Source organism: Rhinopithecus roxellana, chromosome 18 (assembly GCF_007565055.1).
Source record: "Rhinopithecus roxellana isolate Shanxi Qingling chromosome 18, ASM756505v1, whole genome shotgun sequence".
NCBI classification, from domain to species: domain Eukaryota; kingdom Metazoa; phylum Chordata; class Mammalia; order Primates; family Cercopithecidae; genus Rhinopithecus; species Rhinopithecus roxellana.
Genome location: NC_044566.1, coordinates 1208309 through 1232440, shown reverse-complemented (window position 1 = coordinate 1232440; position 24132 = coordinate 1208309). Strand labels below are relative to the sequence as shown.

The following is a 24132-nucleotide window of genomic DNA, read 5'->3' as shown; positions in this document are numbered from 1 at the left end:
TAAATGTAAGTTTATTATTTTTTCTTTGGTTATAAGAAGTTTTGAGATGGATGATTGACTTTAGATGCAATTCAAATATAGTCTTTAGACTTGAAACTCACAAATATTTGGAGTGGACTGAATTCTAAGTAGAACAAGTACTGGGGATATTTCGTTACCTTTTTGTATAGTTGGTGTTTCACTGTCTGCAATCAGTTGCAAGCAGTCTTGAATGACTAAAAAGCAAAAATTTATCATTTTAGTTACTTGAGTAGAAATAATAAAGAAATGAACTGAGAACACAAAGCTACAAACCCATTCTTCCAGAAACACTAAATCAATTACACTTTTTACATTGATTGCATAACATTATTCTTAAAGTTACTTTATGATATTTGCCCATTGATTTATATATATCATATATCTATGAAATTCATGACATTTCAGAAAAGCTCTCTGTGCTGTTAAAATATAATAAGTATATCACCTGTACAGTTTAACCTAATTTGCTTTGAAAAGTGGCTGAAGAGAAAGCAAGTTTAATCATTTGTTTAGCACATCTACCAAATACATGAAACAGTTAACCTTATAAGATCATTCTAAACAGTCTTTTGCTTTAAAAAATCTAACATGAAATCATGACTTATTACCACAGAAAATACTATTTCTGACACTTCTGAAAGTTAAAAAAATGCTAATATTTATGGAACAGATTTAAGTGCAGACAGTATACCAAGACTTAGTATATATCACTTCCATTTATCCTCACAGGAATCCTGAAAATTAGAGATTGGAAACTAAGGCTTGGAAAGTGTCAACAGCTTGTTCAGGAACTCAGAGACCGAAAGTGATGGGAACAGAATTTAAACCCCACCTGTTTCACTCTGGATCCAAAGTCAAGCTTTTGGTAAAATATATTGGACCAAAGAGAGAAAGAGAGATAGAACATCTTTTACAAATAAAATGGAAGACTTCCATGAGACTGCATATAATCAGTAAAGCTTCCTGAAAACACCAATTATCATCATATATTACATATTGAATATTTCAGTCAATATTTAAGAAACTAACATTGCGTTAAATAAGGAGAAATGCCTTTAGGCAAAAGCAAATTAAGGACACCTGCTGGAAGGTATAGGGAAGATACAATAAAGCAGTAAACATCTGTGAAAAATATGAAACACAAATCTAAGCTTGCATGTTTTAGATTAAGAAAATATTAGTTTAGTTTTTTATCTAGCAAATATTTTACTCAGAGTTAAAATAATACTTTATGAAGATGATTCTCAATGCATACAGCCTCCCGAGTAGCTGGGACTACAGGCGCCCGCCACCACACCCGGCTAGTTTTTTTTGTATCTTTAGTGGAGACAGGGTTTCACCGTGTTAGCCAGGATGGTCTCCATCTCCTGACCTGGTGATTCGCCCGCCTCGGCCTCCCAAAGTGCTAGGATTACAGGCGTGAGCCACTGCGTCCAGCCGTGACTTCCTATTTCAAGTCATCCTTTCCCTGTTTCCCAAAAGCTTCAGTAGGAGACGGCTGTGGTCTGAATGTCTGTGTTGCTACCAAATTCCTATGTTGAAATCTAACTGCTGAGGTGATGGTATTAGGAAGTAAAGCTTTGGGGAGGTGACTATGCCTTGAGGGCAGAGCACTCATGAATGGAATTAGTATCCTTATAAAAGAGATCCCAGAGAGCCAGCTTGCCCTTTTTCCTCACGTGAGAACCCAGTGAGGATGCATCATCTACAAGCCCAGGAAGCAAGTCCTCATCAGATACCAAAATCTTCAGCCATCTTGGTCTTGGACTTCCGGCCCCCTGAACTGGGAGAAATAAATCTCTACTGTTTATAAGCCACCCAGTCTATGGTATTTTGTTATAACAGCCTTGAATGAACTAAAGCAGATTTAGATACTCTGTGTAGTCAGAGAGAAGTTTACCTAATAAGTAATGCCTTGACACTACGAAAATGTCTCCATTTTAGTCTCCACAGCCCAATTAAAACTTGGCCACAACCTACACGTTGAAAAACAGTGTTCTGTTCTCTCATGTAGTAGCAGAAATCTAACATTTAGCAGAAAATGTGCTTTAAAGAGAAAAGTTTATTTCAAGAACTGTTCTTCAGAAAAGAAAATAAGATATAAAATTGACGTTTCAATAATGAGGTGTAAATTACAGCCACTGAAGTTGTGTAAGTATGCTCTGATGTTTGCACAATGATAAAATTGCCTAGGGTTGCAGAATGTATGCAGAATGAACAATTGTCCTTGTTCCAGAGAAAGTTACTTGGCTTTCCCAAGACAACTCACTTTAGGAAATTTGATGGCTATTATCAAATTTCAACTATTTCAGCTATTATCAACTTATCTCCTATTCAGTCTTTTAAGACTTTCTTTCTCATTCAACATAGATCTGGTCTTAGGCTGGAAATTAGCACTCAGCTAAAGATTTGTCTCACAAAGAGAAGAGCAAAAAAAGCAATATTATTTTTAATGTCTTCCAGTAGCATAGATATCTAACCACAAGAGTTTTGAAAATGCATAGTCTAACATAAGAAACACAATTTGATAACAATTGTCATAGTAATTGATTATTGTTTGGTTCTCAAATGCCTTTCACACGTCTCTCCCTCTACTACAATTGAAAGGAATTACACAAGAGGTTAAGAATAGATTTTTTTTTTTTTTTTTTTTTTTTTTTTGAGGCGGAGTCTCGCTCTGTCGCCCGGGCTGGAGTGCAGTGGCCCGATCTCAGCTCACTGCAAGCTCCGCCTCCCGGGTTTACGCCATTCTCCTGCCTCAGCCTCCCGAGTAGCTGGGACTACAGGCGCCCGCCACCTCGCCCGGCTAGTTTTTGTATTTTTAGTAGAGACGGGGTTTCACCGTGTTAGCCAGGATGGTCTCGATCTCCTGACCTCGTGATCCGCCCGTCTCGGCCTCCCAGAATAGATTTTTTTATGTTTGTGTTTTTTTTCTTTTAACTAAGCAAGGCAATAATATACATTAAAACCTTTCTGAGCCTATGGAGACACAGTCTGTGATCTCTACCACTAACAGCATTCTCTGATTCCTCAACTTGATGTCTCTCTCACTGGCAATAATCGTAATACCCTGGAACTTGTCAGACCCAATACTTTTTCTCAAATCTGGTGTCACACTTGAAAATTAAGCATGTACAGCTATTATTATTGAAAAAAAATCAGAATTTATAGTCAATAGATAATGAATTCAAATCTTACCTCTCCAATCAATTAGTTGTCATGAGTTTGACACTTAATTTTGAAGCATTTTAAATCTGTATAACGATGTCAGAGACATGTGAACCAGAGCAACTCCATCTTGAATAGGAGCTGGGTAAAATAACTGAGACCTAGTGGGCTGCATTGCCAGATAGTTAAGGCATTCTAAGTCACAGGATAAGACAGGAGGTCATAAAGACGTTGCTGACAACACAGATTGCAGTGAAGAAGCCAGTCAAAACCCACCAAAACCAAGATGGCGAGGAGTGACCTCTGGTGGTTCTCACTGCCACACTCCCACCAGCGTCATGATCGTTTACAGATGCCATGGCAACGTCAGGAAGTTACCCTATATGGTCTAAAAAGGGGAGGCATGAATAATCCACCCCTTGTTTAGCATATCATCAAGAAATAGCCATAAAAATGGGCAACTAGCAGCCCTCAGGGCTGCTCTATGGAGTAGGCATTCTTTTAGTCCTTTCCTTTCCTAACGAACTTGCTTTCACTCTGTGGATTTGCCCTGAATTCTTTCTTGCATGAGATCCAGGAACCCTCGCTGGGGGTCTGGATCGGGACTCCTTTTCTGTAACATTTCTCTGGTAACCACAGAAGGGATTATAGTACAGAAACCCCCGACTCAAAGATTAACTTTGGGTGAGTTTTGGGTCCTGTAACAACGGGAATAGCAATATCCATTTCATACTGTTGCGAAAATAGACTGAAGTCGTAATTTAGATGTGTTTTATGAATCGTAAGTAACTTATCTATTTTATTGTTCTTTTAAATTTTGCATCAATTTGGCTTAACTTCTCCAACTATTAAATAATTAGCTTGCTGAGAGAGGCAATTGATTTTCTGGGTTGCAGTTTTCTCATCTAAAATGAAAACAATAATGCCCAGCTAACAGAGTTGTTCAGAAGGTAAATGATATACATTCCCAGAGCCCAACACAGTGTTTGCACCTGAAACACGCCTAATAATTGTTACGTCGCTCTCCTCTTCTCTGTATATTATGGAGTGCCTACCTCAGATATTTGCAGAAACAGTGGGTGACAAATCTATTCGAAGAGAAACCTTCTCTTTCTCTAACTCTTCAGAAATGTTAGTGTCTTTTAAAAAAATACATCGCCACGACAAAAATGCAGCTGCTCAATGCAGTTCTTTTAAGTAGGAGTTGATCTATAAAAAGAATAAGCATTAAAACTAACATTTTCCATTCATATGGAAGTATTGATAAAAACAACACAGGCATAAACATTTTGAATTTATTTAAAAAATCACCTACCCATGTCTGCAATGTTAAAGAAAAATAAGTCAAAAGTATAAAGAATTATTGAGCTTTCAAGAAGAGATAGAAAGGCTTAATCAACCCGGCCTCTCCATTCAAAATGGAGCCACACTTCTTTCCCTTCCTCACCCTTCACATTCCTGATACCCATTACCTGGCCCTAACCATTCAACGTTTTCAACATATTTACCATTTTTTGGTATTTTAATTTGCTAATTAACTATATGTACTATCATTTTTCTGTTTCTCTTCAACTCACGATAATGTAAGATCGTGTAAAAGAGACATAATATCACATTTGGCTGTGTGGAATGATTTGTTTCCTAGCTCTTCCATTTCCCAAAATCTCAAGCTTAACAAGAACAGGTCAAAGATTTGGTTGGAAGGTCAGTGTTTTCAATTTTAAATACTTTTCCAGAAATTGAGCAGAAGACAGTTCTTGCAACACTGAAAAAAAGTCTCACCATTGAAGCAGGGGAAAAGAAAAAATAACTCTCAGGGAAAGCAGCTGGTTCTGTTCCATGAAGGAACACACCCTTGCTGGGTAAGAGGCTCAAGTCAGACTAATTTTGATAAGGGCTGGATGGTCTAGTTCTACATTGCATGCTTCCAACACTCATGTTACAGCCTGGAACTCACAGCTAAGCCAGAAATGCCAACCGGGCAAAGACTGGACATTACAGACTGGTCAGACATCTCATCTTTCCTTGCACAGGAGTTGGACTTCGGATTTCAAAAAAGAAGACTCAAAAATAGTGTTGATATCTTTACTTTTAGCAACTAGAAAGGTTTATCCTATAGAAAACTTAAGTTATAATATTAGGTGTTTGTTTATACATGCTACATTCAAAATTTTAATTTAAAAAATGTTAAATACAGTCTGATATCCTGATGGATCCTAAAACACAAAATCATTAGTGGAAAAACTCGTGAAATTCAAATTAAGTCTAGAATTTAGCTAATCATTAAGTCTCAATGTTGGTTTCCTTTTTGTAATGAAATACCACAGTCATATAAGATGTTAGGATTAGGGAAGCTGGATGGGGTACATGCCAACACTCTCTATTCTTTGCAAGTTGTGTGTAATTCTTACACAATCCCAAGCTCACTTAAAAATGAAGAAAAATATAACTTAAAGTAGATTGACCAAAATCTCACAATAATTATTTGGAAGGAAAAATATGGACAGTTTTTTCTATTCTTGCTTTACATTACATTGAATTGTTCATATTTTTACCATTATTTTATTATTATAATTGAGATAATTATAATAAACATTATCAATAAAAATAATTTTGTCTTTCTGTAACCTAAAACACATAAATTTCTAATAGTTATTAATTAACAGGAAAGAAAATACAAAGGTTACCTAATTTTAACAATGAACCTTTTTAGGTCAGTGATAACCCATTTGAAAGAATTCACTTTCTTGACAGACTCTAAAGACGTTTATCTTTAGGCTCTTAAAATTAATAAAATTATAGTTAAGTGATGTTCAAAATGTGGATCTTCATGATTCCATTTGTAAATAAATTTTATTATGCAATATTTTCAAAGCCATATTGTTTTAGTTAATTTTTAAATTGGGAATATCTCCAAACACAGTTATGGGCTTAAAAGTGAATTTTTGGCTAATGTGAGCTATTTGGCAATTTTTAAATCCTGGATTTCCCCACATTTCTGTTTATTATACTACAATCAAAAATGGTATTATGAAATACATTAAGCTTAATGAGATTTTAGTTTGAAACACAAAGTAATTAAGAAAAACAAAACTAAAGCCAAAGTACTAAATTCTAAAATTAAGAAATTAAGTAAAACCACTGTTTACCCATGGGATGCCTGGAAGAGAGTATCACTGGGACATGTTGGCTGATGGTAATTCCCCTCCCTTCATCTATAGTTTGTGTGAAGTTCCAATAAAAATACTTGGTTGTAAAACATGTAGACAATTAATAAACATGAACATAAATAAACACTTTAAAAGTAAAAAGGACAACTTACGGTTTTGAGTCCTATTGAAAATAAATCAGAACTTGAATGAAAACAAAAATCAAAGAAAGCTACATAGAATTTTCTCAATGCCAAAAAATTTCTACTAAAAAAAGTCCTTGTGTTACAGACAACTTTTTTGGGAATATAAACATTAATTTTGGAGTATGCTAAACAAAATAAATTTTCCCTCCACCAAAGAATAGTATCTAGAGCAACATTCAAATGAATTTCATAATTTTATTAACAAGGAATAGTAGACATCACCTGTCATTAAGATTCTTATCTTCAAACCTTCCACCTTGGATTTATGAATGTTATGAGTGTGCATACTATGTCCTATTTGAGTATATACACATCACACACACACACTATATATACACACACACACATATATTTGTGTATATATGCATGAATATATATTTATGTATATATTTGTATAAATATATATATTTATGTATATATATTTGTATAAATATATATTTATGTATATGTTTGTATAAATATATATTTGTATATATTTGTATATATATTTATGTATATATATTTGTATAAATATATATATATATATGAACAAATACAGTTGATCCTTGAACAACACAGGAATTAGGGTCACTGATCCCATGCAGTCAAAAATTTGTGCTTAACTTTTGACTCCCAAAATCTTAACTACGAACAGCCCACTGTTGACCAGAAGCCTTTCTGATAACAAAAACTCAATCAATATGTATTTCATAAATTGTACGTATTATGTAGTGTATTCTTACAATAAAGTAAGCTAGAGAAAAGAAAATGTTACTTAAACAATCATAAGGAAGAGAAAATGCATTTACCATTCATTAAGTGGAAGTGGATCATTAGAGAGTTCATTCTTCACACTGAGTGAGCTAAGGGGGAGGAGGGAAAGGAGGGGGTGGTCTTGCTGTCTCAAGGGTGGACAGTGGAAGAAAATCCACATATAAGTGGACCCTCGCAGTTCAAACCTGTGTTGTTCAAGGGTCAGCTATAATGTCATGACTCTTCTTTGCTTCTTGGGAGCATTTCCAGCATCATTAGTTGCACTTTCCATAGGTCTCATGGTGTTATTCAAGGTTTATGATATTGCATTAAGCAAGACGAAAAATACACACAAATCATGAGAAATCATTCTTACTGCAATTCCCAATTTATTGGAGATACAACTGGCTCATGCAGAGATGATGAGCATCACATGGTGTTTTAACCAGATACAGCACTTGAGCTCACTGCAGTAGCAACAGGAGGTGATTATGAAATTATTACAGTAGTACAATATGTACCACAGTTAATTTTATGCAGTTATGACTTAATACTGCATGTTTATGTTTGTTTCCATTTCTCTAGACTACAAATGGCGCCATGTACAGTCTGTTTGTATGCATATGTTTTGAGAATTTTTAACTTTTGTGTATATTTTATGATAGTAATAAGAAAATAGACTAGTATCTACATATATTTTATGCATTCATGACATGGCTAATTAATCTTGATATTTTCAACATTTCAAGGATACACAGTTCTTCCATGAGTTTTTTCAAATTATCGCAAATCTACAAACAATTTTCCAATAGGTTTATTGAAAAAAAAATCCACCTGTAAGTGTACCCATGCTGTTAAAACTTGTGCTGTTCAAGTCTCAACTGTGTGCAATATATACCTATATGCACACTGTATCAAGGTTTATTAAAAAGTCTAGGACAAACCATGAAATAATTATAGTAACTACTTCTGGGCTGTGGAAAACTGGGTACATGTTTTTTCACTTTGTTTGAATCTACGAATTGCAAATCATTTGGTGAGAGATTCTCATCAGTATACTATTCCTGGATACCATTAAAACACAAATACATGAAAGTATTAATAGGAGAATTTTGGGACAATGTGACCCAAGAAGACATTTCTTTCCTACTCTATTATTCTTTTCCTTCTTCAATCTGCTGAAATGAGTCTACACCTTTTTTAACATTGTAAAGTTAAAGTTTATTTTTAAAACTAGTATTTAGAAACAGGGGGATACTAGCAGTGAAGGTTAAAGAGATGGAAGAATCCTGACCCTACTAGTTATTGAAGCCGCTTATAATACAAATGACCTTAAAAAGATTATTTAAAGCATATAAATAGAATAATCAATGAAAAAAGAGTCTCACATAGATTCAACTCTTATGAGGAACTGAATGAAACACAAGTAAGTTTTTCAACACCAAGGAGTTACAAAGAACTATTTAATACATTTGGTTGCGATAGCAGTTTGGAAGGAAGAAAGAGAGAGGAGGAAGTTAAAGCCAATGTGAGATGATTCATCAAAATAAACAACAGAAGGACTAATGAGTTAAAACAAAACACTCAACTATCAAAAAGTCAAAGTGGCGGGGAGTCAACTACTTAACAAATCATGAACAAATGTACTTTTAGCTTTAATATTAGGGAAAATTGTTTAAAGATTATCGCTTTACTATAAAGAAATGCAAAATGTTCAAGTAAAAACAGCAGCAAAACCGTTAAAATATTTACATCAAAATTTTGATCAATAATCAATATGTCTAATTAGGAAGAGCTTATCCAAAATTATGAAAACATGGGACAGACAACTGGAGACAGTTATAAATAAAAATTTGCAAAAGATAAAACTATAAATAATCAAAATATGCAGAAAGTTTATTCATATTAGTAAACAAGCAACACATCAAAATAAATGTGAGATATTGTTTTACAACTACTAAACTAGTCAAAATACATTTTAAAAATAACATGCTAGCAAGAATGTGGAGAACCAGTACACTACATTTTTGACTGCATGTGTAACTCATTTTGAAAACAATATGGCAGTTGGAAACAAGGGTGATGAAGATGTTTCTTCTCCCTAGCTCGTATATTTCACTATATGGATTTTATATTGAATATATAATTTCACAGAAATAAAAGAATTCTGTACAAAACTTTTGCACGTTTTATTATAACAAAGAGAATAGAAATAACTAAAACAATTGTTAGATAAATTTATACAGATATATGAAAAATACTTAGAAATAGGAAAAATCCTTATTGTATAAGTCAAAACAAAAAATGCCATAGTATATATTTCGCATATTTTCAATTATGTCAGAAATATAGATTATAAAGTGCAAACAATAAAAATAATTGATGTGTTAAAATAATAAAAATGTGCATGTTTCCTAGTTTAAGCCCAGTTATTCCTGATCACTGGTACAAAGATATAATAACCAGATACCAAAAATTACGGTTTTATAAAATAAGAAATAATTTTTTTATGAAGCATATAGTCAAAAAATAAATTTATAGTCAGGGTACCTCACATGTGTGTGTGTGTGTGTGTGTGTGTGTGTGAGAGAGAGAGAGAGAGATGGAAGGGTCCCTGGTCTATCTCTCACTACGTTTCTTATGTAATTCTCTCCAGAAGTGAAAATACACATAAATTATTGCAAGTATTCTGTGGACTTCATAGAGTCACTGTGAAGGTTATGTTCGAAAATGCCTATTCTGGTCTATAGCTGTACGATACGTTCCAGGTGTTCAAAAATATTCTTTCAATATATTTAATAGAAAGACAATAATATCAAGAAGTTGTTACATCATAATTTAATAAATGTAATACAAAGACTCTTTTTTTCACCTTCAAATGAAAGAACTAGAGCTGATCATTTTGGTAGGCCCTACCAACTCTGTAAAGTTCTGGGGAATGAGCAGAACATGAAGAAAGTCAGAAATCACTAAAGGATGATGATAAGAAGATGATAAATGCTTGGATCTGCTGGAAAAGCATACCTTAAAGAAAAGCTTTACAATCTGCGTGTGTGTGTGTGTGCGCGCGCGTATGTGTGTGTAAAATAACCTTTTTAACAAATCAACAAAATTGAAGCACAACATACAGGGACTTTCATTACAACCTTTACCTGGTTTCACAACATGTAATGCACATTCAGAAAATAGATGTCTATAACTTTCTATGACTGAGATAAGTAAAGTCTAATTCCAACACATAGTACTTTTTTTGATTTTTCTGGAGCGATGAATAATGCTTCTCACATGGGAGGGCATTATCTACTTGAGGAAACACATATGGCCCTTTTATCTCCTCTGTGCTTAATGCACAGATAAATACTTACACATGCACAGGGAAATGCTTCCACTCACACCATTTGCTCATTGGAGGAAAAAGCACACCCATGTAGCCTATTACATTTGCCAGTGCTGGGGCTTTGCTCTAAAGCAACGTCTGCTTTGGATGGCAAATTTTAGTCTCTATTTAATAGGTTCATAGAGGGGATACTCACCTCTAGCTCCCCCATACTGGATGTTTTTCTCTAATCCCTGACTCCTAAAAGTGTCTGCGCCCAAAACATACCTGTTTCTTCTGGACCCTGAATAGCACGCTTATTTCTGCTGCTCTGACTGGAGTTGCCTTCTCCTGGAGCTGCTGGTTCAAAGATCTATGAACAGAAAAATTCCACATTATTGGAAAGACAGCTGAGGCGAGGGAGAGGCAGCAGTGTAGGCAGGATCTTGCCTGAGGCTTGCAGCTGCTGCAAACTCACTTTCAGTCCCGCGGTGACAGCTGGGGCTTCCTCCAGGCCGGCCTTGGGGGCTCTTGCTCTTGCTGGCAGCTTCTCCGCGTGGTGGCCCTGCAGCTCTGCCCGGAGGCTGGCCAGGTCCCCTTGCAGGGCGGCCACCTGGTAGAAAGACACCACCGTGAGGCAGCAAGACAGCAGTGCCAGCAGCAAGGCTGCAGCCAGCAGCTTTCCGTCTTTGGAGGATCGAACAGAGGGGCTTTCCTTCCGTGGGAGGATGGAAACACACTCCTTCAGTTTCATTTCTTCTCTTTTCTTAAGGCAAGAAGTAAGGCGTGACTGCTCCCTTTCTGCAGAGTCATCCATATCGCGACTTGAACTTTGAAGGTTGGGGCCTTTAGAATAAGTGACCACAGGGAATGGATCATTTCCTGTTATCTGTGTTTGTTGATGTCCTGTGTGCACTACATGGCAGGGCTTGGCTCACCCCTCAGGAGAGTTCTCCTGAATTTTCTTCTTTCTGCCTTTCTGCATCTCGACCCCTACCGTACACTAGGTTTGCTGGCATCTACCCTCCAATTGGATTGCTCAATCTGTCTTCCTCATTTCACTTTCAGTTTTTGTAAGAATTTCAAAGTCATCTCACAACACTCACGCTCAAGTAGATTTAAAGCCCCTTAAATCTGCTGGGGAAACCTGGAGTTTGGATTGGCACCTTCAAGGGAAAGCTTTTAAGATATGCACTGGTCTAAGAAGCCCACACATAAGCATAGTAAGGGAACTGTGTCTGCTTGGGGCCACATGGCTTCATAAGGAAGGGGGAAAAGCAGCTGAAAGTTCCTGCTGCTGTCATAAAAATAATTAATGTGAAGGTCACATAAGCTAAGTGCTTTAGCATTGACTTGTTCTTAGCTAGAGAGTGATTGATTAACAGTCTTCAAGCATGAAATAAAATGGAGAATCCTTTAAGGAAGTGTGGAAGGAAGTCCACTGGGAAATATTCATATTATTATACTAACAATGTCATAAAAAGGATGAGACTAAATTTTACAGACATATTTAGATTAGCTATCTGAAGGATTCCCTAAATATAAGTGAACATATTTTTAAGGAAAACATGCATAAACTGTTTTCTTCTGAGACTCATCATTGAAACTCTATCATGCATATGAATGGCCTGTCCCGAGGAGCCTGGTCTCAGCTTTGCTGCTCAGACTTCTGAAGCTTTAAGTCCCTACTCAGTCTGATGCTAGTTGAGGAGAATCAGCCTTCTCTCCAGCTCCAAATGCCTGACTGCTACCATTAACCACTCTCAAGTAGCTTGTCTACAACTCCCATGTTGACTGTGCTGCAGCCTAACAGGTCGGTGTACAAGAGGTCCTTGATCAAACAAGAGCCACCTTAGCTTTTGATTTTTCTGTTGTTGACTTGGGGACCTGTGAGGACTGTTGCATTAATTCTAGTCCTGCCTTATCCTGATAGCTGGTTCCTGGACATTCCCCAGTTTCTCACTCTTTGCCCCAGCATTGAAATATTGATTCATCTTTCAACAAACATTACTGAGCACTTAGCAAGTCCTGGGTAGTCACTACTCCCCTATGGACTAAGACTGGTGAGCTTTAGTTCTGTCTCACTCTACATTTCCATACAGTCTTCAGTAAGAAATTTACAGAAATAACATAGTGCAGAGTGGAGAACTCTAGACCCAGGCTTCTAGACTGCAAGTCCTGCCTCACCCCTCATTCTCCTTAGGCACAGTACTTAAACTCTCTGTGATTCCATTTCCTCACCTGTGAATTGGTATGATGGTATTAACTGTCCCTGAGATACGTAATGAGGCTTACAAGAATGTGGAAACAAATTACATTTTGGAGGCTTTCATTTAAAAAAAAAAAAATTTCCAGAGGTTTTGGGGTAATAGGTGGTATTTGATTACATGATTAAGTTATTTAGTGGTGATTTGTGAGATTTTGGTGCACCCATCACCCAAGCAGTATAGACATTGAGCCCAATTTTTAGTCTTTTATTCCTCACACCCCTCCCACCCTTTCTCCTGAGTCCCTAAAGTCCATTATATCATTCTTATGTCTTTGCATCCTTGCAATTTAGCTCCCACTATGAGTTAGAACATACAATGTTTAGTTTTCCATTCCTGAGTTATTTCACTTAGAATAATAGTCTCCTATCCCATCCAGGCTGATGTGAACGCCATTAATTCATTCCTTTGCGTGAGTAGTATTCCATCATATATATGTACCATAGTTTCTTTATCCACTCATTGATTGACGGGCTCTTGGGCTGGTTCTACATTTTTGCAATTGTGAATTGTGCTGCCATACATATGTGTGTGCAAGTATGTTTTTCATATAACGACTTATTTTCTTCTGGGTAGATACCCAGTAGTGGCACTGCTGGATCAAACGGTAGTTTTACTTTTAGTGATTTAAGGAATCTCCACACTGTTTTTCATGGTGGTTGTACTAAATGATTGGGGAAATGCAAATCAAAAGCATGGTGTGATGCTTCCAGTTTTTCATTCACTTTTATTCTTTACATTCAAAATATGAATGAAACATTTTTCAGTTACAAACAGTGCTCTAATAGACATTTTCTACAACTGTGCTTGTAACATCTGCAAGGGTTTCCCAGCAAATGTCTGCTGAGGGACAAGCACATCTTCACTTTTACAGGCGCCACCCAGTTACCCTCTGATGAGTTCCCATTTCCTCACTGTCTCACTACAAAATGACGCAGTCAGACTTGCTTGTTTTTACCATTAGGACTGTTCTTTTTTTTCCTTTGCATCTGCAAGTTTCCAAGATCTTTTTAAAATAACTCATTATTATCCTGGCCTCAAAAATAAGCTGCTCTCTCATTTCTCTTACCTATAACTCCCACAATAAGGTGACTGTGCCCCAGTCTAACAGGTACGTAGACAAGAGGTCCTTCCATCTTCCAGGTGGAAGTCTTCTTTTATAAGGATGTTTGTAAACCCTTTTGCATCAGGCATGACACAGTACAATTCTTTTCTGTCAGTTCTTGTTCCAGATCAATTAGGGTGAGTCATACGGAGTAACCTTGCCATAAAAAATGGAATTCGTATGGAGATTGTATGAAGGCTTTCTTACTGAAAGTAATTGAGATCCTTCAGATTATGTGTTTGTGTATTTTTATGACCTAAATACATGCAGAAATGAAAGGATGCAAGGCAGTGCCAGAAAGCAACTTCTCTCTGCGTTTCGCTCAGGGTTTCCTGTAGACACTGCTTCTCTCCGTCCCTTGACATTCTCCCACTTCTGGCGAGTCATTCCCCTCCATATCCCTCAGAGAAAATTTTGAAGACAGGGAATGATTTGACTGCTTTAGGGAATTCTCTCTGCCTTCGTTACTCTGTTGGGCAGAGACTTTCATGCCTGACCATCTCAAAAGAAAGTCACTGGACAGCCTACACTCAGCCATTTTTCAACCAGTGGCTGATGTTTGGTGTGGAAATGAGCAGTACCATGCATAAAATGGGCGAGTGCTTCTTCCACGAAGGGCAGCCGTCGTGTCCCTCTGGCCAGAGGGACAGCAAGCAAGGATGGCAATGTGCACGTCCTCCACAGGGATCTGACAGTTGCATTCTCTCTAAAGACAGGTATAAAACGAAGTGACATTCATGACTCTTCAATCTCTTATTCGATGAACAAAAGGAAGTTATTACTCCATAAATCGAGAATCTGTTTCCTGAAGAGGAAATGGTTTGGCAATAATTTAACAGAAATTCTGTTAAACAAGAAGCATATTCACGTTCATTGAATAATACACCACATCACAAGTTTATTCAGGGACAAAAGACCACTGTATCTGAGCCACAGATTGTGCAGCGATCTTCTTATACTATATTCAGTGTTTACTGACAGTATTTAGCTGCTTTTTACACACATCTTTTTCTCAATGTAAGTGTAAAGCATTCTTCAACAAATGGAGATACTAGTGCTTAGTGATTGATGAAACTGTTCTATCCACTCAGAAATAGGCAGATAGGGTTGAAAAGAGTCCAGGAGTCAGAAACAGCAGAAAATAAACATTCACTCTCTGACTACGTTCTTACACTGACAACCTCAAAAATATTTTAAAAAATGAATTATAAATTTCTGGCTAAATAGTGCTATAAAGAATTACAGGTTTGAGGAATCTCTCCTATGCCCCTTTTCTTTGAGGAAAAGGGTGTTTTTAACAAGGATTTAGACCAGTCAAGCATGGTGACAACAGCTCTTCTAGATCTGTAAATGTACCTAAAAGTATATCTAGATAAAATTGGTATCCTAAAGCACTCAGAATATGGAAAATAGTATGATATAGGTTAAGTATTGCATTTCAGGAAAATATGCTGTTTTCCAGTAGAAATATTATACATATATACATAAAATAATATATATATATAATGTATAGATATACACACTATATATAATGGAGAGAGAGAGAGAGTATGTGCAGTAAGTTATTATATAGTTAAACTTGATTTGAAAGGTGAAATGTTAATCACTGTATATGTTTAATTTAAAAAAAATTTAATTCACACATTATATATGAGATACAGTGTCATGTTTTGATATATGTATACAATGTGTAATGATCAAATTAGGAAAATTAACATATTCATCAACTTAGACATTTATCATTTTTATCTGTTGAGAACATTGAAAATCCTGTCTTCTAGCTCTATTGAAATATATAATATATTATTGTTAACTATAGCTGCCCTACTGTACAATGGAACACTGAAAATCGTTCTTCCTGTCTAACCCTGACTTTGTACCAGGTGACAAACCTCCACCCCAATACCCCCGGTAACTACTCTCCTACTCTCTACTTCTATAAAATCAACTTTTTAAGATTGTACATGTAAGTGAGATTACACAGTATTTGACTCTCTGTACCTAGCTTATTTCACTTAATATAACGTCCTCCAGGTTCATCTGGGTGGCTACAAATGACAGGATTTTACTTTTTATGGCTGAATAGTAGTCCACTGTGTTATATCACATTTTAAAAATTAATTCATCTACTGATGGGCACTTAGGTTGATTCCACATTTTGGCTATTGTGAATAGTGCTGAATCAACATGGGGATATTTCTTTGATACACTGATTGCTTTCTTTTGGATACAGACCTAGTGATGGAATTGCTCAAGTATGGTAGTTCTATTTTTAGTTTTTTGAGGAACCTCCATACTATTTTCCATAGTGGCTGTAATAATTTACATTCCCATTAACAGTGCACCAGCGTTCCCTTTCTCCACATTCTCACCAGCTAGAGGTCATTATGCTAAGTGAAATAAGCCAAGCATAAAAAGACAAATATCACATGTTCTCATTCATATGTGGGAGCTAAAAAGGTAGGTCTTATGAATATAGAGAGTTGATAGGTGCTTACCAGTGGCCAGGAAGAGTAGGGAGAAGGGTGGAGGGATGAAGAGAGGTTGATTAATGTTAGAAAAAATAAAACCTAATGTTTGATAGACTAGTAGGGCAACTATAGTTAGCATTAACCTGTTGTACATTTCAAAATAGCTAGAAGAGAATCATTTTAATGTTCCCACAAAACAAAAAGATAAATAGTCAAGGTGATTAATATCCCAGTTACCCTGAATTGTTCTTTACATATTATATGATGTATCAAATTTTCACATATACTCTGAAAATATGTGCATCTGTTTTGTATCAATAAAACAACTAAATTTAAATTTAAATTTAATAAATGGACTGCAAATGTTTTAGTGGTTTATTTGAAATTTTGCTTATTAAATTTTGAGAAGAGGATGGGGTTAAGAGTGTAGGCTCTGAAGCCAGAAGAAGCGTCTGTATGCCCAATTTTGCTTCACCATCTTAACAGAATCTTTCTTGCCCCAAATCTAGAAGCCGACTTTGTTTAGATCTCTATCTCTGTGGGATGCTGACATAATCTCACACTTTAGGGAAGTCCTAATCATGAAATCTACTCACGATGACTCCATCCACATCACTACTGATTGCTAAGGGTGGACAAATGAGAGAGGCTTTTCACAGTTGGTTGTGAGGTGGTCTCCTGGGGGGAACTGCTAAGAAACAGTTCCTCATTCTTAAAGAGATTGACAAGAAAGAGATGCTGTTCTCCCACTAGATATTACAAGCCTGCCCGTGATCACCGAGAACTGCCATCTTGCGATTGAAACACTGTTGACAAGAACATGATTCTGGAGGGAAGCTGGCTCCATTAGGACATAATTGTCCTGCTGGATTACTAACTCTTCATGCTTGTTATTTGGATCATACTATTTCCTAACTGTTTATGCCAATGTGAGACAAGATTAGGTGTTAATTCATCCAAAGACATCCTAAATCTGCTAGTTAGATTAGCAGTTTGATTAGGATCCAAAGACATCCTAATTCTGCTAGTTGTAAGAATTGCAATCTTATACAATCAAAGAACTTTGTAAAAGAGAGTTTTAAATGTTCTTTCAGAATTTTTCCAAATGTCCACTTTTTGAAACTATGGTGTAAAGAGAAAAGGTCAACACCCACAAGCTAGAAAAACTAATTCATTTATTAAGAAGAGTCTTGGCCAGGTGCGGTGGCTCAAGCCTGTAATCCCAGCACTTTGGGAGGCCGAGACAGGCGGATCACGAGGTCAGGAAATCGAGACCATCCTGGCTAACACGGTGAAACCCCGTCTCTACTAAAAAATACAAAAAACTAGCCGGGCGCGGTGACGGGCGCCTGTAGTCCCAGCTACTCGGGAGGCTGAGGCAGGAGAATGGCGTGAACCCGGGAGGCGGAGCTTGCAGTGAGCTGAGATCCGGCCACTGCACTCCAGCCTGGGCGACAGAGCGAGACTCCGTCTCAAAAAAAAAGAAGAGTCTTACATCCAGTTTTAATATAAAGCTATTTTTAAATAATTTAAGCTCTTTAATATGTTAGGAATCTTAAGAAAAAGTACTATTATGTGAAGATGTATTTAATGAATCTGTCTTTTCTATGTGGAACCAAAATAAATGTAGTCACCTCTTTCAGAAAAAAAAAAAATGCAAAATCAGAATTTGTGCATCTCCATGTAAGAAGGGAATAATTTTAAACTAAGAAAAAAATAAGAGGCCGGGCGCGGTGGCTCAAGCCTGTAATCCCAGCACTTTGGGAGGCCAAGACGGGCGGATCACGAGGTCAGGAGATCGAGACCATCCTGGGTAACACGGTGAAACCCCGTCTCTACTAAACAATACAAAAAAACTAGCCGGGCGACGTGGCGGCGCCTGTAGTCCCAGCTACTCGGGAGGCTGAGGCAGGAGAATGGCGTAAACCCGGGAGGCGGAGCTTGCAGTGAGCTGAGATCCGGCCACCGCACTCCAGCCCGGGTGACAGAGCGAGACTCCGTCTCAAAAAAAAAAAAAAAAAAAAAAAAAAAAAAAAAAAAGAAAGAAAAAATAAGAGAGATATAGTGTATTCAGAGAAAACTGCAACATGAATGCATCTTTCTTCTCCTTTACTGACAGTTGTAAATTATCTTTCTTCTCTGACCCACATTGCAGTAGAACTTAGAGGTAATTGGGTGTTAGTGAGGGACTTTTTGCTCTAATTGGCCCTAGGTAGAGAAAAATAATGTTCTGAGGTTTATTTCTCGAGAGTATTTGTAGTACTATATCTGAGACTCGAGTCTAATGGGTCTTAGATAGAATGATTGAGCACAAATCTGTGGGCCCCAGGCAGTGACTACATCAGCCTCACAGGAATATGCCAAGTTTCCTAGGCCTCTGAGCACCCACAAAGGAAGTAAGTGTTTAGGGTTAGTCCTCCATGCCCCTAAACCTGAGAGACTATCAGGGGATCACAAGAAACAAAAGTCTCCCCCAAATGCCTCAGAGTAGACTAGAAGCTTCCCTGCTAGTCCAATCCTGACTCATGGGTTAGACAGGACTTGATTTCCCACCTCCTGAGGCTAGACTGCCCCAGCTGAGCCATCAAATCAAACACAGGAGGTGTTTAAGAGAGGTAAGCCATCAAAGAAGCAGAGCACAGAACACCCCAGCATGCACACAACACAAAGGGATGGAGGCAATTTGAATTTTAAAAACTAATAGAGGATTTAAGATTAAACCGAAGAAATTTTTTAGGAACTAAAAAATATCTCTGTTTTCAATTAAACAATTTAACATGTGCATTGAAGAAAAGGGTGGTCACTTTTGAGCACTGAGTTACTGGCCTGCAGGCTCAAACAGAAGTCAAATCTCAACTCAGAGTGCTTTGCAACTCACATGCAAGAAAAACAGGAACATAAAAGGAGGGAGAGGATATACATTAAACAGAGGCAATGACATAGAAACTTACAGGAGAAAATAATAATGCTTCTTAATCTATGGAAGACCTGAAACTACAGTTTGAAAGTGCTTATCAAGTCATAGGTTAAAATGCTGAGAAAATCTGTATGGGTAGCTTTTTGGAAAGAAAAAGGAAGGGAAGGAAGGAAGGAAGGAGGGAAGCGGGGGGGGGAAGTACTGAGAAAAATTGACCCAGGTAAGGTCTGATGGTATTACTGAATATAGAAAGAGTTGTTGGGATATGATGAAAATAAAGTATATATAATCTTGTAAAATGCATTTAAAGCTATTTTTTTGAGAAAAAAATGGTATCGTGATGGCATGTTTTAAAAAGAAGAATGGAAAGAAATAATCTGAGCATACAGTTCACAAAGCCCTAACAAGTTAAAAGGTGAAAACAAATTAAGCTAAAAGATAGGAGTAAAAAATATAAAAGAGATTAATGAAATAAATAATAACTATACAATAAAGAGAATTAAAAATTGGTTATTTGAAATAACAAATAAAATGAATAATTTGTAGTAAGACAAAGTAAAAAGAGAGAAAGTATGAAATTTAATAACAGAAATTTTAAAAGCAGGACATTTTAGAGCTATTACAGATCCTAAACAGGTGAGAGGATATTATGAATAAATCTGTGCAGTAAAATTAAGGGGAAATTGAAGTATACATGCATTTCTCTTGAGTACAAAAAAAAAAAAAAACGAAATAACAAAGTAGGTAAACCAATTGCAGAGGAAGGATATTCACCGTTCACTCTTTCAGTATTGTTCTAGGTACTAGGCATACAAAAATTAAAACAGAGAGAAAAGAAGTCAGAAAGAAAAAAGAAAACTCCTGTGTCATGGAGTTAAATTCTATTGTATAAGATCATTTTCAATGATTTTGGTTTTTACTTGATAAATTTATACAAAATAGTTTCTCATCTGGTTTTCCATTTCTTTTGTATCTGTGGTTATGCATTTAAAAAAATTGTATGCATATGATTTCTCCTTTTACTCTTGAAAGAATAGCTAAAATTTATCTGCTTTGTTACTGTCATATAAGTAATCAGCAGATGGTTCTATTATCATTATGATTTGTCTCATTCTACTTAAGTTTGTTTTGTTGTTTTCTTTAGTCTGACTTCTTCAGTTGAGTGTTCAAACATTCATTTCCTTTCTTATTTGTTGATAGGCTATTAAATTTCCTAAGAGCATTGCTTAGTAAAATTCAATGATATCAGGTATGTATTGTGTTTTATTATTATTGTTTTTTATATATTGTGCTGATTATTTTCTAGAAAATATTAATAATATAAATTAATCTAAAAATTTTCCTTGGATTTCCAATTTGACTTAAAAGTTATTTAAGAGATAGTTGTTAATTTGTTTTAATTTCCAGAATTTTTTTTCATTTTTCTCACTAACTTCTATTTTATTGTATTGCATTCAGATTATATTCTCTCACTATTTCTACTTATAAAGCTTAATCAGAGTTTCTTTAGGGATTAATAGTATTGTCATTTGTGTGAATACAACATAGCTACTTGAAAAGAAGGGATATCCTTAATAATTTGATTATTTGAGTCTACAATATCTCCATTTCTGTTTATATGATGACATAGAATAGATGAGTAAAATTTCCCATATCTACTGCTTTTTCCTGTGTATTTCCCATTGTTTTTCTTGTAGTTTTAGTTTTATGGTTAATGACGCTATATTATTTAGCATTAGAACATTCAGTGCAAAGATAATCAAAAACGAGAGGGAGATAATAAATTATGTTTATCAAAAAGATAACTTTTCCCCAAATGTACAAGGGATACTTAAAATTTTAATCAAAATGGACAACTTTAAAAAGTAGTCTTTTACAGGCTACCATGGTGGATAGTTTGCAAAGACTGGAAGAACTGCTCTCTGGTGGCATGCCTAATTGCAATGTGACTGATAATAAGGTTGGTCTGTCTCCTTACCCCCTCAATCTGAACTGACCTTGTGAATTGCTTGCTTTGACCAATAGAACACACAGGCATGACCTAGGTTTAGTTTTCACTCTCATGGACTGCCTCCCTGAGACCTGCATGCAAGAAGTCTAGCTTACTGGAAGTCAGTCTAGCTTACTGGAGGATGAGAAGATACATTGAAAGCCACTAAAGTGCCTGAACCACCTGCCAGCACTTACTGCCAAATGTGTGGGTGAGGTTATCTTGAACCTCCAGCCAGCCTGGCTGTCAGAGGCATGCTGCCACACACATGAACTCAGGTGGAGCTGGCACAAGAGCCACCTGAAAAACTCACAGAATTACAGAAATAATAAAGGGGAGCTGTTATAGGACACTAAAGTAGGGTGGTTTATTACTTAGTAATACCTAAGTGATATATCCCAGTTATTGAAATAATCTCATAAAAATAGAAATCATTACAAAATGATGATCAAAGAGTTGCTTACTTGAAAATGTAAAAATACATTCACAGGTCAAGTTTGTATCAAAGAAGTATGCAAAACTGAGGTCAGAAATTACCTAGAAAGTCACAAAAGGGAAAACAACTTATACCAAACATATGAGCCAAAGTAGTACTCATTAAAAAGTTATAGCATTGAAAACAAAGCTATAATATAAACACAATGATGTTCAAAAGAATTAATAATCATCCAAAGAAATTTAAAAAGGAATAAGCCAAAATAATCCAGGTAATGAAATTAAATAAAGATAGTTAACCCTGATGATTAATTATATATTGGTAGTTAAAATGTGAGCAAAGATTATTTTATATATATATATACATATACATACTTCAAGTTCTGGTTTACATGTACAGAACGTGCAGTTTTGTTACACAGGTATACACATGCCATGGTGGTTTGCTTGAAAATGTAAAATAATAAGGTTGTTTTGGAAGCCAATCTAATATACTAGAAATATTAAAAACATATCTACACTTCAACTCAACAGTCTCACTACTGAGCATGTATCCATGGTATCCATGGTGAAAAAAAAAACACAATAGAAAAAGTGTGTGTGTGTATGTGTGTGTGTGTGTGTGTGTGTACATGATGTCAAGTAAAATTAAATTCTATTTTGTTTAGTACTCTATGAGGGTTCAAAGATTTCTCTTGTGTTTTTCTGCTACTCAAATATAAATACTCTTGTCCTCAAACTGTTTTATTACCATGACTGATTGCTGAAACAGAAATATAATTTATATGAAAGCTCCTGAAATCTGTTTTAGATCCTTTCAGACAGTCATAAAACATGTCTAGTAGTGGAGACAGTATGAGTTCATGATTGTACTTGTCGTTGGTTACTTCTAAATTTACTAAATTTAAAATGCACTTGCTAATTTTTTGTCTATTTTAAATATAAGCCTCTGGTTATTAAAAAGTAAACAAAAACTGGTGGGTGATTCCCAGAATTTTAACCAAAAGCATAATCTGTTATCTCATGGCAACAGTTGTTTACATACTTTAAGTTGAATAATGAGCTTTCAACAATTTCAAAATTCAAACACAATCCAGACCAATGTTGATATTTCCACACTCAGGACAAGTGGCGCAGTGTAAAATTCATGTGAAAATCTCATTATCACTGTCAACTACCAACACTAGCAACAATTAACCAAGGATAACAAGTCAAATCAAATAAGTATAAACTGTACTCTACTAGTGACTATTAAAAATTCAGCATTTCAGAACACTAATCTTCAATCCTTTATCAAAAGCATGTTCTGACTTTAAAAAATGTGGTAAAATACACATATATTATACAATTTACCATCTTCATTATTTTTAAAGTGACTCTGCAATTTCTCTTTAATATCATTGACTTGTGAATTTATAATTCTCACTCTGTCCCAAACAAGGGAACCTATTACATTTTGTATTACATTTATTACATAAATTACCTATTACATTATAATTCTCACTCTGTCCCAAACAAGGGAACCTATTACCTATTAAGAGGACAGCAGTGTGTGAAACAAAGTACTGGACTAGCACTCAGAAAAAAATGGGTTCTGGTTCAGTTGTTCGACTATATGTAGTCATTTGACTCTTGAGTCTTATCTATTTATTCTTTGTGAAAAGATGTTATCTTTTCTGTAAGGTCTTTTCCACTCTAACTGGTGGCAGAGAAAGGTGTTTGGATTCCCAGGACTGTCTTCTTTGCTTACAATGTCTCTTCCAGCCCTGGATTTTTAAAATGTGATTTAAAAAAACAAAACTTTAAAAGATACCATCTTAACCATTTTTAAGTGTACAGTTCAGTAATTTAAAGTATATTGACATTGCTGTGCAATCAATCTCCAGAATCGTTTTAGCTTTCAAGAATGAAACTCTATGCCCACTGAACGAGCAACTCCCCATATATACATATACACACGTGTATATATATATATACGTGTGTGTGTGTATATATATCTCCAGCTTTTTCTTTTTCTCTGGAAAATTCTATCATATTTCGTTCATCCATTCATCAATGTTCACTTGGGTGACCTCCACCTTTTGGTTATTGTGAATAATGCTGTTATGAACATGAGTATGCAAATATCTCTTTGAGGCTCTGCTTTCAATTCTTTTGGATATATACCCAGAGGTATAATTGCTGAAACATATGGTAATTCTATTTTTAATATTTTGAGAAACTGCTATACTATTTTCATAGTGGCTACATCATTTAGCATTCCCATCAAAAATTCACAGGAGTTTCAATTTCTTCCACATTCTTACTAACATTTGTTATTTTTTTTTTTATGTTTGCCATCCTAATGGTTTTGAG

The 24132-nt window shown here is 35.8% G+C and overlaps 1 protein-coding gene across 1 annotated transcript in view; it reads right to left on the bottom strand.

Annotated features, from left to right (window-relative positions):
- Nucleotides 1-11676, bottom strand: part of TNFSF13B (TNF superfamily member 13b) — a 33811-nt gene extending 22135 nt beyond the window's left edge. Inside the window, exons 1-3 of the mRNA XM_010384750.2 lie at nt 11071-11676; nt 10881-10965; nt 159-215 (exon numbers count right to left, since the gene is read on the bottom strand). Of these exons, the coding sequence (XP_010383052.1) occupies nt 159-215; nt 10881-10965; nt 11071-11409 (481 nt within the window). The 5' untranslated portion in view covers nt 11410-11676. The remainder of the gene's footprint in view (nt 1-158; nt 216-10880; nt 10966-11070) is intronic.
- Nucleotides 11677-24132: the final 12456 nt, after the last annotated feature.